The following is a 12,500-nucleotide window of genomic DNA, read 5'->3' as shown; positions in this document are numbered from 1 at the left end:
GTGCAAGGAGTTGTAGTACAGACCTGTAATCGATTATTTGTAAAGCCAAAGAAATAAGGAGCTGACAGCAGGTATCTTGTGGATACGGTCAAGGAAATTCGTTGGCATCGCTAAAAAACAACATGAACAAATGAAGCTCGAAAGAAATGTTTAGAGCGAGTTTCAATCGAGCGTCGTAAAACCAAAACCAAAGTAATTACTTTAGCCTATCAAAAAGGAGGGAGACAATCCAGTAAACCAATCAAAACTCGAAGTAATTACACGTAGCCGACACAAAGCGCGGGAAAATGTGGACGCGCGAGCCACAATTGGTTTGGGTTTCACTTCTGATTGGTTGAAAAAGTGGCGCGAGAACTTTGAACCAATCACTGAGTGAAGTAATGCAAAACCAAAGCAATTCGCTAATTACTTTCGACACTCAATTGAAAACCGCTTTATTTGAAGTGCGGGTTAGAGAAGGAAGGAGTGAAGTCATCCTCGCAATTATAAGAACAATTTAACTCGCATTCTAAATAAACATTTCTTTCATTCACCAGTCCATTCACGGGTACAACTGAGCCCAACAAACTGACCTGCTCCCAACAGAACGGCTTCATATCTCAGTTGGTAGAGCTGATTACACAGGCATCGCAGAGATCGTGGGTGTCAAATCCCGTTGGAGCCACCTGAATTTTCAACGTGTCTATAAATTAAAGCGACCGTGAACTGCTTAAATTGTCCAGATAAGTTCGAGGATCACTGCACTGCTTCATCCACTTAAGCTCACTGCAGTGTGACAAAGGATTAAGGCGGCTCAAACCAGCTTCAAGAATTTCAAGAGACTGTCTTATTATAAGGATTGACTCTAATACAATAATAACAGCATATGAGATCAGGGGTTACAATAAAAGCAGGTTACCGGCGGTTTACCACCGTCTAAAGGGCCTCTTACTCCGGCGTGTCTAGCGCCGGCGCACTGAGGCTCTCAGCTCGTGATCGAGTTCGCCCCACGATCACAGCAGCCTATAATTATTTCACCATCGCCAGCAGCTTATGAAAATTGGCTTATTGAAACCCCTGCATGTGATACGAAACGTAAACTCGTAAAGGATACAGTGAGTCTTCTGGTGGCATACACACATCTCCATGGTAAATGTAATGAAGGAGAGAATTGAAAGCTTCACGGGAAGGGACTGTTTCACCAATAGTAATCTGTTTGAGGAAAGAAAACGCTCAGGACGAAACAAAACAAGACAAACACGCAAACAACTCGATTCTTGTTAATGCGTTTTATAAGTAGCGCATAAATCGACACACAGTTTTGCTACTTGTTCCTTGACGAGTTAATAATCAATTCTAAGGTTTTCTGAAGAACGTCACGGTAATAATACTTCGGTGAGTTTTTAATATTTCTCTTTACTTGCAAGATAAAAGTAGCATCCTTTTCATTCGAAAACAACATCTATAAACTTTGAACTGCTCTTGTTTAAGAGAAAGATTAACTTTTCCACGGCGAACTCTAAAGCTTAAAAAATCATGAAACTACATACTGGCGCAAACAAATCGGAACCAGGAGTTGGTGGTGTCCCTTACACGTCCGCTGGTCACAGGTATCATAGGCTCTAGCAACGACCAGGACCAATCACAATGACCTCGTGTATCACTCATTCCGACCGTTTCATTGAAAACTTCCAGTTCAATAATGACAATCAAGTTAGGTTATTAGTTTCAATAAACAACACTGAAAACAGCAAACATGCATCTGGAAGAGCAATAGACCGATTGCATAAATGGCCGCCAAAAACGTATTCTTTTGTTTATGTGCTAATTAGACTCACTAGCCTCGTTTGCATGGACAAAATACAAATAGAAATGTCGTTCGAGAGCGAGGTTACGTATTCTAATTAGCACACAAACAAAAGTATACATTTTTGGCCGCCATTTATGCAATCGATCTATACTTCTACTAACCGTGACGGTGTTGTTCTCTGGCATAAATGATCTAAACATCGCCTCAAAATAACTAGAGAGAAGACAAAGGAATAATTTCAAAACCAGAACTACAAGATATATCTGTTAGGTGTATGATGTCAGACTACTAGCAGCCCCCTTTTTATGTCAAAGGAGCGAATCGCTCTGACGAAGGGCTAACGCTCGAAACGTCAGCTTTTAGAATCTCCGTACGGTGGCCAAGTTACATTATCAACTACGTTGATAAAACCAAATTTTTGTATACTACTTCCCCACCGCAGCACCACAGTTTCTATAAACTACCCCCTTCATCCTTTTTATGTCAGTCGAGCGATTCTTGAATGAGTCAATCGCGTTTTGCCAAAAAATCGAGAGAAACGGCCGAGAGTGGCCTTTGAACCAATCACCGAGTGAAGTAATGCAAAACCAAAGCAATTCGCTAATTACTTTCGACACTCAATTGAAGACCGCCCTATAGCACAAAAAGATGATTTTAACCTATTTACACCGCCTGCAACGATCACAATCTTTTTGGGCGCAAATCCCGCGCGAGTCGCTCGGGATATTTGGACCGTTTGAGTAGCGAATCAGAAAGCGCCTTCAATGCTATCCACTGTTTTAGTATTCTACTAATGTAAACTATTCTCAATTCCACGAAAAACAAAGCATTTAAATCTCACATTTCAACTAGCGACGATATTTTCCAATTTAGCACAGCTTCGGCCAGAAAGTTCACGTTAAGTCATAAGGGATCCACATTGCGCCAAGTCAGGAGCTCATTAGTAGGGGCCTCCATATGCAGTAGATCTTTGAGTCAACCTTTGCCCGTATCTTTCTACTTTTAGAACGAACCCTTGAGCAGGAGACTCGCATTTACATAAATTTACATCAATTTGCACGATTTAAATACAGTTTTACTGCTTTATTTGTCTTCGTTAGACAATGACTTTACTCTGATTGGCCTTTTAAAACAGTGCGTGCAGAGCCGAGGAACTCACGGCGTTCTAAAAATAGAAAGATACGCGCAAAGGTTGACCCATAAGGACGTGTATGAGAGAGGCAAGCTCCTACTCATGGGCTCCTGGCCAAGCATGGAAAGAACTGTACACAACCCCTCCAGGAAATCGCAACTTCATTGCACATCATACAGGAACAGCCCTTGCCCAACAAAACATTCTAGCGGTCCGTTTTGTCAACAATCGGCTTAAAGCTTTAATTTTTTTGAGATGATTCAGAAAGTGACCCTCAAACGTCAAGAAATATGAGCGAAAATAAACAATTTCTATCAACGGCTAAACGCAGTTAGTTTTTAGTCTCGTAATTGTTTAATACCATTCATTCCATCGCAACCTTAACGTACCTACATCTTGCAGCAAGGATCGCCTAGGGTAAAAAAAAAGTAGATCGTCATTCGCGTCAAACCACTGATTTTGCGTTAAAAGAAATGAAATAAAAAATCCTTTGGGATATCAGATGGGGCTCTCAGTTGACAATTCAGTGGGCGTTTGTATAAGGCGGAAATTTAGAACTAGTGTGTCAATGACACACTAGGCTATCGCCTCGTGTGCCACTTTTTTGTTCTTACCACATTTTGACGTTATCTGTGATCTATTACTGTGCTATATAATAAAGAAGTGAAAGTTCTTTATGATGATATCATCTATGCGTCTGTCCTCTAATAGATCATGGGTGGGAACCAAATATGATGGAAGCTAAAAAAATAACCGTTGATTGAAATCCGCATGTTTATGAAAAGTACAATAAATTGCTTTCCTTTAGTTTGTAAGAAAATCGTTTCACATCCGCAGTTCCAGGGCCACCCGCCAGGGCGCCATGTAACAGGCGAATCATTGCTGACGTCATTGTTCACATTTTGTCTCATTAACATACGAGTTTGCTGACAGAAGGCATCATGCTATTTATAAATTGACTTCAAAAGGTAAAAGAACGTGTTAATTAACAATAGCCTATGAGGCGAAGCCGAATGGGCTATTGACCAGTGGCCCTTGCGGGCTACGGGTCTAATTGTTTTAGTATCACCCAACTAGTTGGACAGAAAAGGCAATAATAAAGTTAGCGAATGCAAGTTGAAGAAATACTTATTTGGCCGGAATAAAACGAAAGAAAGCGTCACGCTTTTCGATACTCGAGGACTATTCCTAATAGTCATCTAGTAGCGTAGCCAATCAAAATGCAGGATTGCATTAGTCCACTAGTTGGGTGATACTAAACTCAGTTAAATCTCCAATTGTAAGCTATTTAGCTTTGATAACGAGCGAGTTATTAGCCATCAAAAACTAATAAAACCTTGGGAGCATGGCAAACGCGCTGATGAGCCCAAAGATTCTTAATAAAATTCCGAATTTTCAAAGCGTCATAACTCAGAGATTATTTGGTAAATTGCGCTCAAAGTTTCAGAGATAGCTCATTATGCAATGAGCCTTTCAATGTCCAGTACTAATTTTTTGTTTCCTCAGAAACGAAACGTATCTATTTTGACTTCAGGGTGAACTATTTACATAGTGAGGTAGAGTGGCCAATCAAAACAGAGTTTGTAATTGAAAATGTTCACATCTGAGATGTAAAAACAAACTTATGAACATGTGAACCTGAAATATCGACAAACTGACAAGCTGACAAACAAAAAGCGAAGGAATGAATCGTAAATATGAAGTTCTGACTATCTGAATGATTTTGGGTTAGATTAAAGCGATATATTGTTGAAAATTCCAAAACGACCTCTCTTCGCTTTAATGAGTAATGTAAACAATCTTCGCACTGGTGAGTCGTACCAATAAATTGGGTTAATCAGGAACCAGTTATCTCGGTAGCTGCCTAGGTTCACATGTACCACAAGTAATGGCAGATTCAAGGAAAACGGAATTGCAGTGCAAATGCAGTGGCATTTGCAGGTAAAATAGGTATTTGTAGACTTTATGCTTCGATGTATCGTGCACATAAACAAGTACCTGTTCTTCTCCCAGGCTTTATATTCATTGGCAGGCTTCTCATCGTTCCAAGAGAGTTTGCATCCACATTTCCATCTTTTTTTTCTCCAGAGTTTCAATCGACGAAGCAAACTAAATATGACAGACTGAGTGACCCACACTACAGTATTTTATCTTTTCTCCTGCCGTTACCATTCCGAAAACGAAACACCATTTCTTTTTTTTTGAAATAGCTTCTTGTTGACTGATAGATTAGAAAACGATGGGCTTATGTTAATGATGTTAACCACGCAACGTTTTTGAGACGCGGACTGCTACCGGAAGTGGACATTCCGCATGCCAGGATAGTGTAGTAAAAAAGATACTTAGCAACACAAATGCCGTTGTGTGAAGACAAGTTAAAAGGAAAACAGCTCACTTCCGGTTGCCGTCTGCGTCTCAAAAACGTCACGTGCTTTAATTCGCCAATGAATTCTCACGTACTTTATGAGCTCCAATTGGTTCACCATCCACCATCAGAAGGATGTCATGAAAGTCTTGGCCTCGCGCTCCTTGGAAAAAGTCCAACATGTCTTGTTGCAAAGTCTTCTCTACGAAATATAAGAACAAACGAAATTGCTTGTTTGAGCAGGTTGAAATTCTGGCAGCTGATGTGGACCTGATATACCCACCCACCCACCCACCCACCCACACACTCACAAAGGACACCCACAACACATGGGACTCCATCCCCTACTCTTCACGAATAGTGTCTGAGTAAAGTCCTTATCTGAGAAGACTTGAAAGTCGAACCATTTGCAGATGAAATTACTGAGGCAGCACTTTCTCCTCAGTGCTCCTCAGCTATTTTAAGATCTTGAGTGTTGATCCGGCCGCGTTCGAACCCGCGACCACCCGCGTGACAGCCAGATGCTCAACAAACTGAGCCACCGGTGCACGGTGTAACCGGAAAGATGATACATCGTCTGCGGTTTAAATTCATTTTCTAGGAATACCTGGATGTGTGGAACGGCACTGGTTGTCTCCAGGGACGTGTGAACTTGCCTACAAAGAAAAACGGTTAGCTTAACACCACTGACATTTCTGTACCACTACAAAAGCTTTCACCATCAGAGGTTTACTTTGAAAACGAGGCTGCAGTCAATAAAAGCAAAAGCATAACCGATCTCCAAATAAGCAAAACGAAGTGTCTCTACGTCACTACGACACTGGGAATTGGTCTTCGAAGCACTGGACACGTATGAACAGGAGACAGAAACAATACATCCTAATCCTAAACACAATACGGCTGTTTCCTATACCGATCCCATGAAACTCGAAATTGTAGAAAGTTGTGTGGTATCTGATGGATAACACTTAACCATGAAAACGTCTCTCTTCTTTTCTTTCTTGGGCGAAATTAAAAACTTGCGAGCGACACCCCACAAAATCTGGACGTTCATTTATCGCATGAAGAGAGTAGTTTTCAACTGAGTAATGTCGCGATTGCTCTTGTTTTTAAGTTGCACTGCTACACTTGCTGATTGACTGGCAAAAAACTCGTGTTATGTTCTCAACCAATCACAGGCAAGCGCGCACACGTTTTAGTTTATGCGTCTCCCTAGTAATGGCAATGGGTCCAAACAGGGGTGGGGTGATCAGCGCGACCAGAGTGGTGAACTCACGACGTCCGGGTCAGATAGCCACCGAGCCAGCTTCCATTACTTGGGCTAACGCTCAGGCCCCAGTTTTTCAAAAGGTGGAGGGTTACCCTAACCGAATAAATCACTATCCCTTGGATAGCACAATTTTGATATGACTTATCCATTGGATAGTAATTTATCCGGCAGATAGCGCTATCCATCGTTTGAACAACTGGGGCCAGATAAATTACACGGATAGTAATAGCCCATTTCCGAGTTGCTGTTTGCCTCGGTTTCAAAGCGAGTCCTGGAGCACAACCATTCATATGGAAATGAGTGGCGTATTTTCATACAAATTAAACTCATTAACATTTGAATGGTTTAGCACCCAGACTCGTTTTAAACGAGTGGCAAACAGCAACTCGGAAATGGCCTTCCGGTATTAAAACGACACTTTAAAAGTTGTCTGTCGCATCACCTGTGGGACTTGCCGTCGTCTGATTATCTCAACCATCAACTTTTGAGGAACAGATTCGAAGTTCTTGCTCATGATAATATTATTATAGTTTGCTTCTCGAACAATGAAGCGAAGACAGAAATCCTGTCAATGAAAGAAGGCGATTTAAGATTTGGAAATATATAGCTTGATAAGCTACTGACTTGAATCGATTTGTCAAACTAGTTTTCGAAGCTAACCTTAAGAGGGTCCAACTGTAACCTGGCAGCGCTGTCTAAGGCTACGAGGACATTTTCCTGACAAATTGAAGACTCGATGTACTGTACACAAAGAGCTTCAAGAGAACCAATCTCAAGCTGTCAATATAAAAGGAGAAGAGAAAATTTTGAGTGGAACAGTAACGAAACTACATGGTGCATCATCTCTACCAGAGGAAGGTGATGTTCCAAGCGACGATTCGCTAATCCATAAGCAATTCAGCAAAAAAATTGTTTTCGCGAGCTGCAGAAGCAATCGAGCTGTTGATGCTATAGAGCAATTTCGAATTCTCACGGCTGGACTGGATCTAGCATGAAATGGTGGCCAATGCGGGCAAACTAATAGCCCACTTTCGATATATTAAAATTCAATACTAAACAAAAGGGATCAACTCGAGGCTCTGGGGAATAAATATAGGGATTTGCATGAGTTTATTCCCGTAAGTCAAACAAACGGCAAACGTCCAATGGTAGGCTGTTACTTGTCATAAAAATGAAAGTTTTCCCTAATCTACCCCCACCCCCCCCCCCCCCCCCCAATCTCCCTTTTTTTTAGAAAATGCACGATATTTGTAGATCAACCCCCCCTTTTGTTTAATTTTTGGCAAAACGCAAATTTCATTCTCGCGTTTGCAGCCTTAGGTAAACACGGTGTTCAACACGCTGTATTTCAGCGACGGCGTGCAATGCAAAGTGGAAGGGGAGAATTCGCTGCAGATACAAAAACATGATCGATGCGCATGCGCTAAGTTCCTCTTTTAGCGCGAATTGTAAAATATCAGTTGGCCGATAGGATGAGCTTAAAATTCTAATCCAAAACAGATCAAAGGAACGTAATGTTAACCTTCACGGCCAATCTGTAAACATCCATGATAAGGCTGATATCTTGAGATCCTTGACAATCTAGGAAAACAAAGAAGTTTTCATTTAAATGCGAGCTACTATCCATGAAAATGTCAATGGGACTAAGATCTGCATCGCGTAACGATAACATTCATCTTTGAAAACAGAGCATATGCAGACAACGTCGAAATAAACGCATTTAACATATAAGAGATTTTGGTACCTAAACGGAGCAACCCTTTTAACAAATTACTGTTTTCTTTTGCTGTTGCTAAATTAAATGATGAGCGCCCGAGTAATACTGTTTATTAACCCTTTGATTGCAAATCATGATAATTAGACATAGTGGAACGAAATGATGTATCAAAGGAATCATATATTGAACTGTGGATATGAAATCAAGTGAAGCTATGATCCTCGCAGTTATAAACGTAAGTTTAGCAAGTTTGAACCCGTGACCTCGCGATGTCGGTGCGAGACTCTAACTAACTGAGCTATGAAGCCACTGATGTTGGGAGCTGGTCATTTGTTGATTCAAATGCTCCCGTGATGAATGAATCAATGAAAGAAATCATGTATGAAATGAATCATATATTGAACTGCTGACATGAAATCAAGTGAAGGTATGGTCCTCGCAGTTATGAACGCCACTTTAGCAACTGCGTAGAGAAGCCTGAAAAATCAGGACTTCAGCGGGGTTTGAACCCGTGATCTCGCGACTGAGCTATGAAGCCACTGATGCTTTTCTTTCAACTAATTTAGTCTTGTTATCCACGTTGCAGATGCTATATCCCCACCGATGGCGAAGCTCCACCTTTCACTTAGAAACACTAACGACACAATTCCCTACTTCGCTCTGACGAAGGGCAAACACTCGAAACGTCAGCTTTCAAATTTCAAGTTACGGGCGGTCAATTTTACCATATCAATGTAGTTCGAGGCTACTCTAGTTTGAAGAAAACTGAGTGTAGCTTTGAAATGCAACTCGGGTCTTGAATTGAACTAATAATAATAATGATAACGACAACGACAACGACAACGATAACGATAACGATAATGTAAATGTAAATGTGCGCTTAGTTGACCGCTCCCTACAGGGGCTTTTCAGGATCAACTGGCTCAACGGGATCGGACCGAATGCATGTTAAGGCGCCCACGGCTGCCACCATACGATCCATGTGGGATCTCGGAGCACCGCAAACCCAGCCAGATGTAATTGACTGGGAGTCGATTTTGAGGAGGGAGGAAAACCGGAGTACCCGGAGAAAAACCCTCGGAGTCAGGTTGAGATCGATTGAAACTCAGTCCACATACGACCCGAAGCCAGAGTTGAACCTGGGTCACAAAGGTGGGAGGCACGATTGATGACCACTAAACCACCCTGACTCCGTGAATGTTAATGATAATGATAATAATAATAATAATAATTATAGTATTGAATGAAGATACATTCAAATTTCTTCAAACCATGCCTGATTGTCAAGCTGGTTGCAATGTAAACCTTAAATCATGATAACTCATCAATCAGTGAGGATTTTACCACGCCTGCTCCTCTTAAACTTTGTTCTTCAAAGAACCATCTTTCAGGTCCCCAAATCATAAGTTTCTTTTATTCTGGGCCCACAGTTGTTCAAAAACCACTAATCCACGATTGAATACCACCCCACTGGTGACTCTGTCCGTAAAGAAGCCAGAAGGAAAGCAAAATAAACCGCAATTTAAGCTTCCAGTGATCTAGGATTAGCTTAATCAGGGTTTGAACAACTGGACCAAAAAGTAGTAAGTGTGTATACATTAGAGCACCAAATTCACGGGCTAAGCCGTATATTTGAGAAAATAGTACATTTTCATCTTGTTTTTGTCGCTAACTATCTCACCTTTGACCAAGGGAAATATACAGTCGGTATACATGTACCGTAGAGTGACCGCAAATGACTGGACCTCAACTTCAGGCAACCTCACTTCCAGTTTATGATCTTCCTGCTCTTGCTGCCTTTCTAGACTTGATAATCTCTTCAACGAAACAAACAGGGTATTTATTACCAGGAGTCTAAAAACCAGAAGTTTCGATCTTTCATTTGGCCTTGGCCCGTCAGTTAGTTCACTGTACTATCTAAATTTAGAATACAGGACCCGCCAAATTAAGGCCAATCAGATTGGGACAGATAACTACAACGCCTCCCATTGGTCTGCAACCAACTAGACACACGAGTGACTGCTCGTGCTCAATGCAAAATCGTGGATCGTGCAAGGAGCACGGTGCGCCCGTTTTTTCCCTCCAAACATCTAGCAGTAGCCGCCATAAAAATAGATAATACTGAAAATAATACTGCATCCCATTGCAGATCGAGACTTCTGGCACTTTCAGAGGTTTTTTAAGGACAGTGCCTACTATTGTCATTGCGCAAACGTTCTGCGCATCTCGATATACTCTGGTTTCCTATCGGTGATGCTTACCAATACAGCGATATTTTTGCCCGGTTAAACACTATCCGGAGAAAGTAGATCTTAGTAAGTACTCTTGGTATCCAAAAAGAAAATTGAGGGTAACCATGCATTTTTGAGAGATAATTAAGTTTCGCTTCGGATATTCCCAACAGCCAAGCAGATAACGAGCCAATGCACGAGGCCAAGGCGAATCGTTCGAATATTTACCCATACTTTACATCACACGAACCTCAGTACAGGAAGCTTCCAAGAACAAATAAACAGTTGTTTTCATCCCCTAGAAATGGTCATTTCCCTTTCAAAGTAAATTGAATGGAATGATTCTACGGATTCTAGTAACCGAGGAGATGCTTGCTGACTTGCAATGCTTTAATGATTCCATCCACACGCTTTCACCGTTTAATAAGGTTTCCTAAAACCTTAACATCCTGGCATTAAGTACTTCTTTCTCCATCTCTTTTTCTCCGGTTTTTAGAGCGGTTTTCAAATGAGTGTCGTTAAACCAAAACCAAAGTAATTACTTTGGCCAATCAAAAAGGACGGACACAATCCAGTAAACCAATCAAAACTCGAAGTAATCACACTTATTAAATTCTCAACCTGGGATAATGCAATTCTCGTGCTCTGATTGGTTCACTCAATCTCGGTTATCAGCTCATATACCGTGGTTTGACCTTATATGGTAAATGGTTGATCTAAGTGTTGCCAAGCTAAAAGTTTTTTCGCCGGAAAGCGAAATTTCTCTCTGAAGAAAGCAAAAAAAAAAAGTTTTTCTGGACAGCTGGGTTAAATTCCGACGTTTAGAAGTACGCGAAAAGGTAAGAAATGTTTTTGTGACGAGCCTGCGTCTGTCTGACCACAAGGTGTTACACGACATCGCATCGGTTCTCATCAAGTTTTTTTGATTTCGCTCGGATTTGCTCGCTTTTTTCACTCGTATTTCGTACTTTCTAAACTTTTGGAGTTTAAAGGAATTTAATAAAACAATTATTCCATTCGCGCTTGTTGGATATGAGACTGGTTATAGCCAACTCGGCGCTACGCGCCTCGTTGGCTATTTACCATCTCATATCCAACGTGCGTTCATGGAATAATTGTTAAGTAGCCGACACAAAGCGCGGGTAAATGTGCACGCGCGAGCCACGATTGGTTTTGGCTTCACTTCTGATTGGCTGAAAAAGTGGCGCGAGAACTTTGAACCAATCAATGAGTGAAGTAGTGCAAAACCAAAGTAATTCGCTAATTACTTTAGACACTGAATTGAAAACCGCTCTATTTGAGTTGTGTTGTTCACAAGCTTTTATTACTTTTCTGCCCGTCTTTGTTTGTGCGTGAGCCTTCCATATACTGAGTCATAACCAAGCTTACCGTTTGGGCCATCATGTTCTCCGCACACAGCTGGTAGAAATACTTTGTGTTATTGTAAGGTGCACAAGGACATTAAGCCTTGTCGGAGGTTTTTTAATTTATAGAATTAAAAAGAAACATCATGCCCACAATTACATGATCAATGAATACTTTAATTAGTGCGCTAATGTTTCACCTGATATCTCTCCCTTGCCAGCAGTAACTGTGCTTTCAACCAAGGTGACCTGGCCGCCACAAAAGCTGCGTGAGCCGGGAAACAAGTCCCTTCCTGGACAGGGAATAAGTTTGTTACTGGGAGTAGTGTTATTACGAAATGTTGAACCAGAGATAAAAGACTGTGACGTTACGAAGTGCGAGAGACCTTTTTTTATCTTCATCGAGTTTAAGTTTATTGTAAAGGATAGTTGCATGTGAATAATTTGATGATTATGTACGCAGAAGCGAAACTGTTTTACGGCTGAGACATCGTCATACCTTAGTGGACGGTATTGCACGATGAAAAAGCAGTATCGATATCTCTTACTAACCGAGTTTTTTTTCGTTGAGTTATGTCCCAACGCGAAGTGGACGGGCCATAAATCAAAGGGAAAAAACGAGGATCTGTAAC

At 41.2% G+C, this 12,500-nt stretch overlaps 1 protein-coding gene across 1 annotated transcript in view; it reads right to left on the bottom strand.

The window, feature by feature from the left end:
* Positions 1-12,500, bottom strand: part of LOC137974802 (leucine-zipper-like transcriptional regulator 1) — a 35,888-nt gene that overhangs the window by 7,183 nt on the left and 16,205 nt on the right. The window contains exons 14-24 of the mRNA XM_068821787.1: positions 12,069-12,161; positions 9,955-10,090; positions 8,079-8,137; positions 7,217-7,333; positions 6,999-7,121; positions 5,894-5,942; positions 5,382-5,488; positions 3,311-3,333; positions 1,951-2,002; positions 1,094-1,191; positions 24-75 (exon numbers count right to left, since the gene is read on the bottom strand). Coding sequence (XP_068677888.1) covers positions 24-75; positions 1,094-1,191; positions 1,951-2,002; positions 3,311-3,333; positions 5,382-5,488; positions 5,894-5,942; positions 6,999-7,121; positions 7,217-7,333; positions 8,079-8,137; positions 9,955-10,090; positions 12,069-12,161 — 909 coding nt within the window. The remainder of the gene's footprint in view (positions 1-23; positions 76-1,093; positions 1,192-1,950; positions 2,003-3,310; positions 3,334-5,381; positions 5,489-5,893; positions 5,943-6,998; positions 7,122-7,216; positions 7,334-8,078; positions 8,138-9,954; positions 10,091-12,068; positions 12,162-12,500) is intronic.

Source organism: Montipora foliosa, chromosome 11 (assembly GCF_036669935.1).
Source record: "Montipora foliosa isolate CH-2021 chromosome 11, ASM3666993v2, whole genome shotgun sequence".
NCBI lineage: Eukaryota > Metazoa > Cnidaria > Anthozoa > Scleractinia > Acroporidae > Montipora > Montipora foliosa.
The sequence above is the reverse complement of the archived record's forward strand: the minus strand, read 5'-3'. Positions and strand labels throughout refer to the sequence as shown.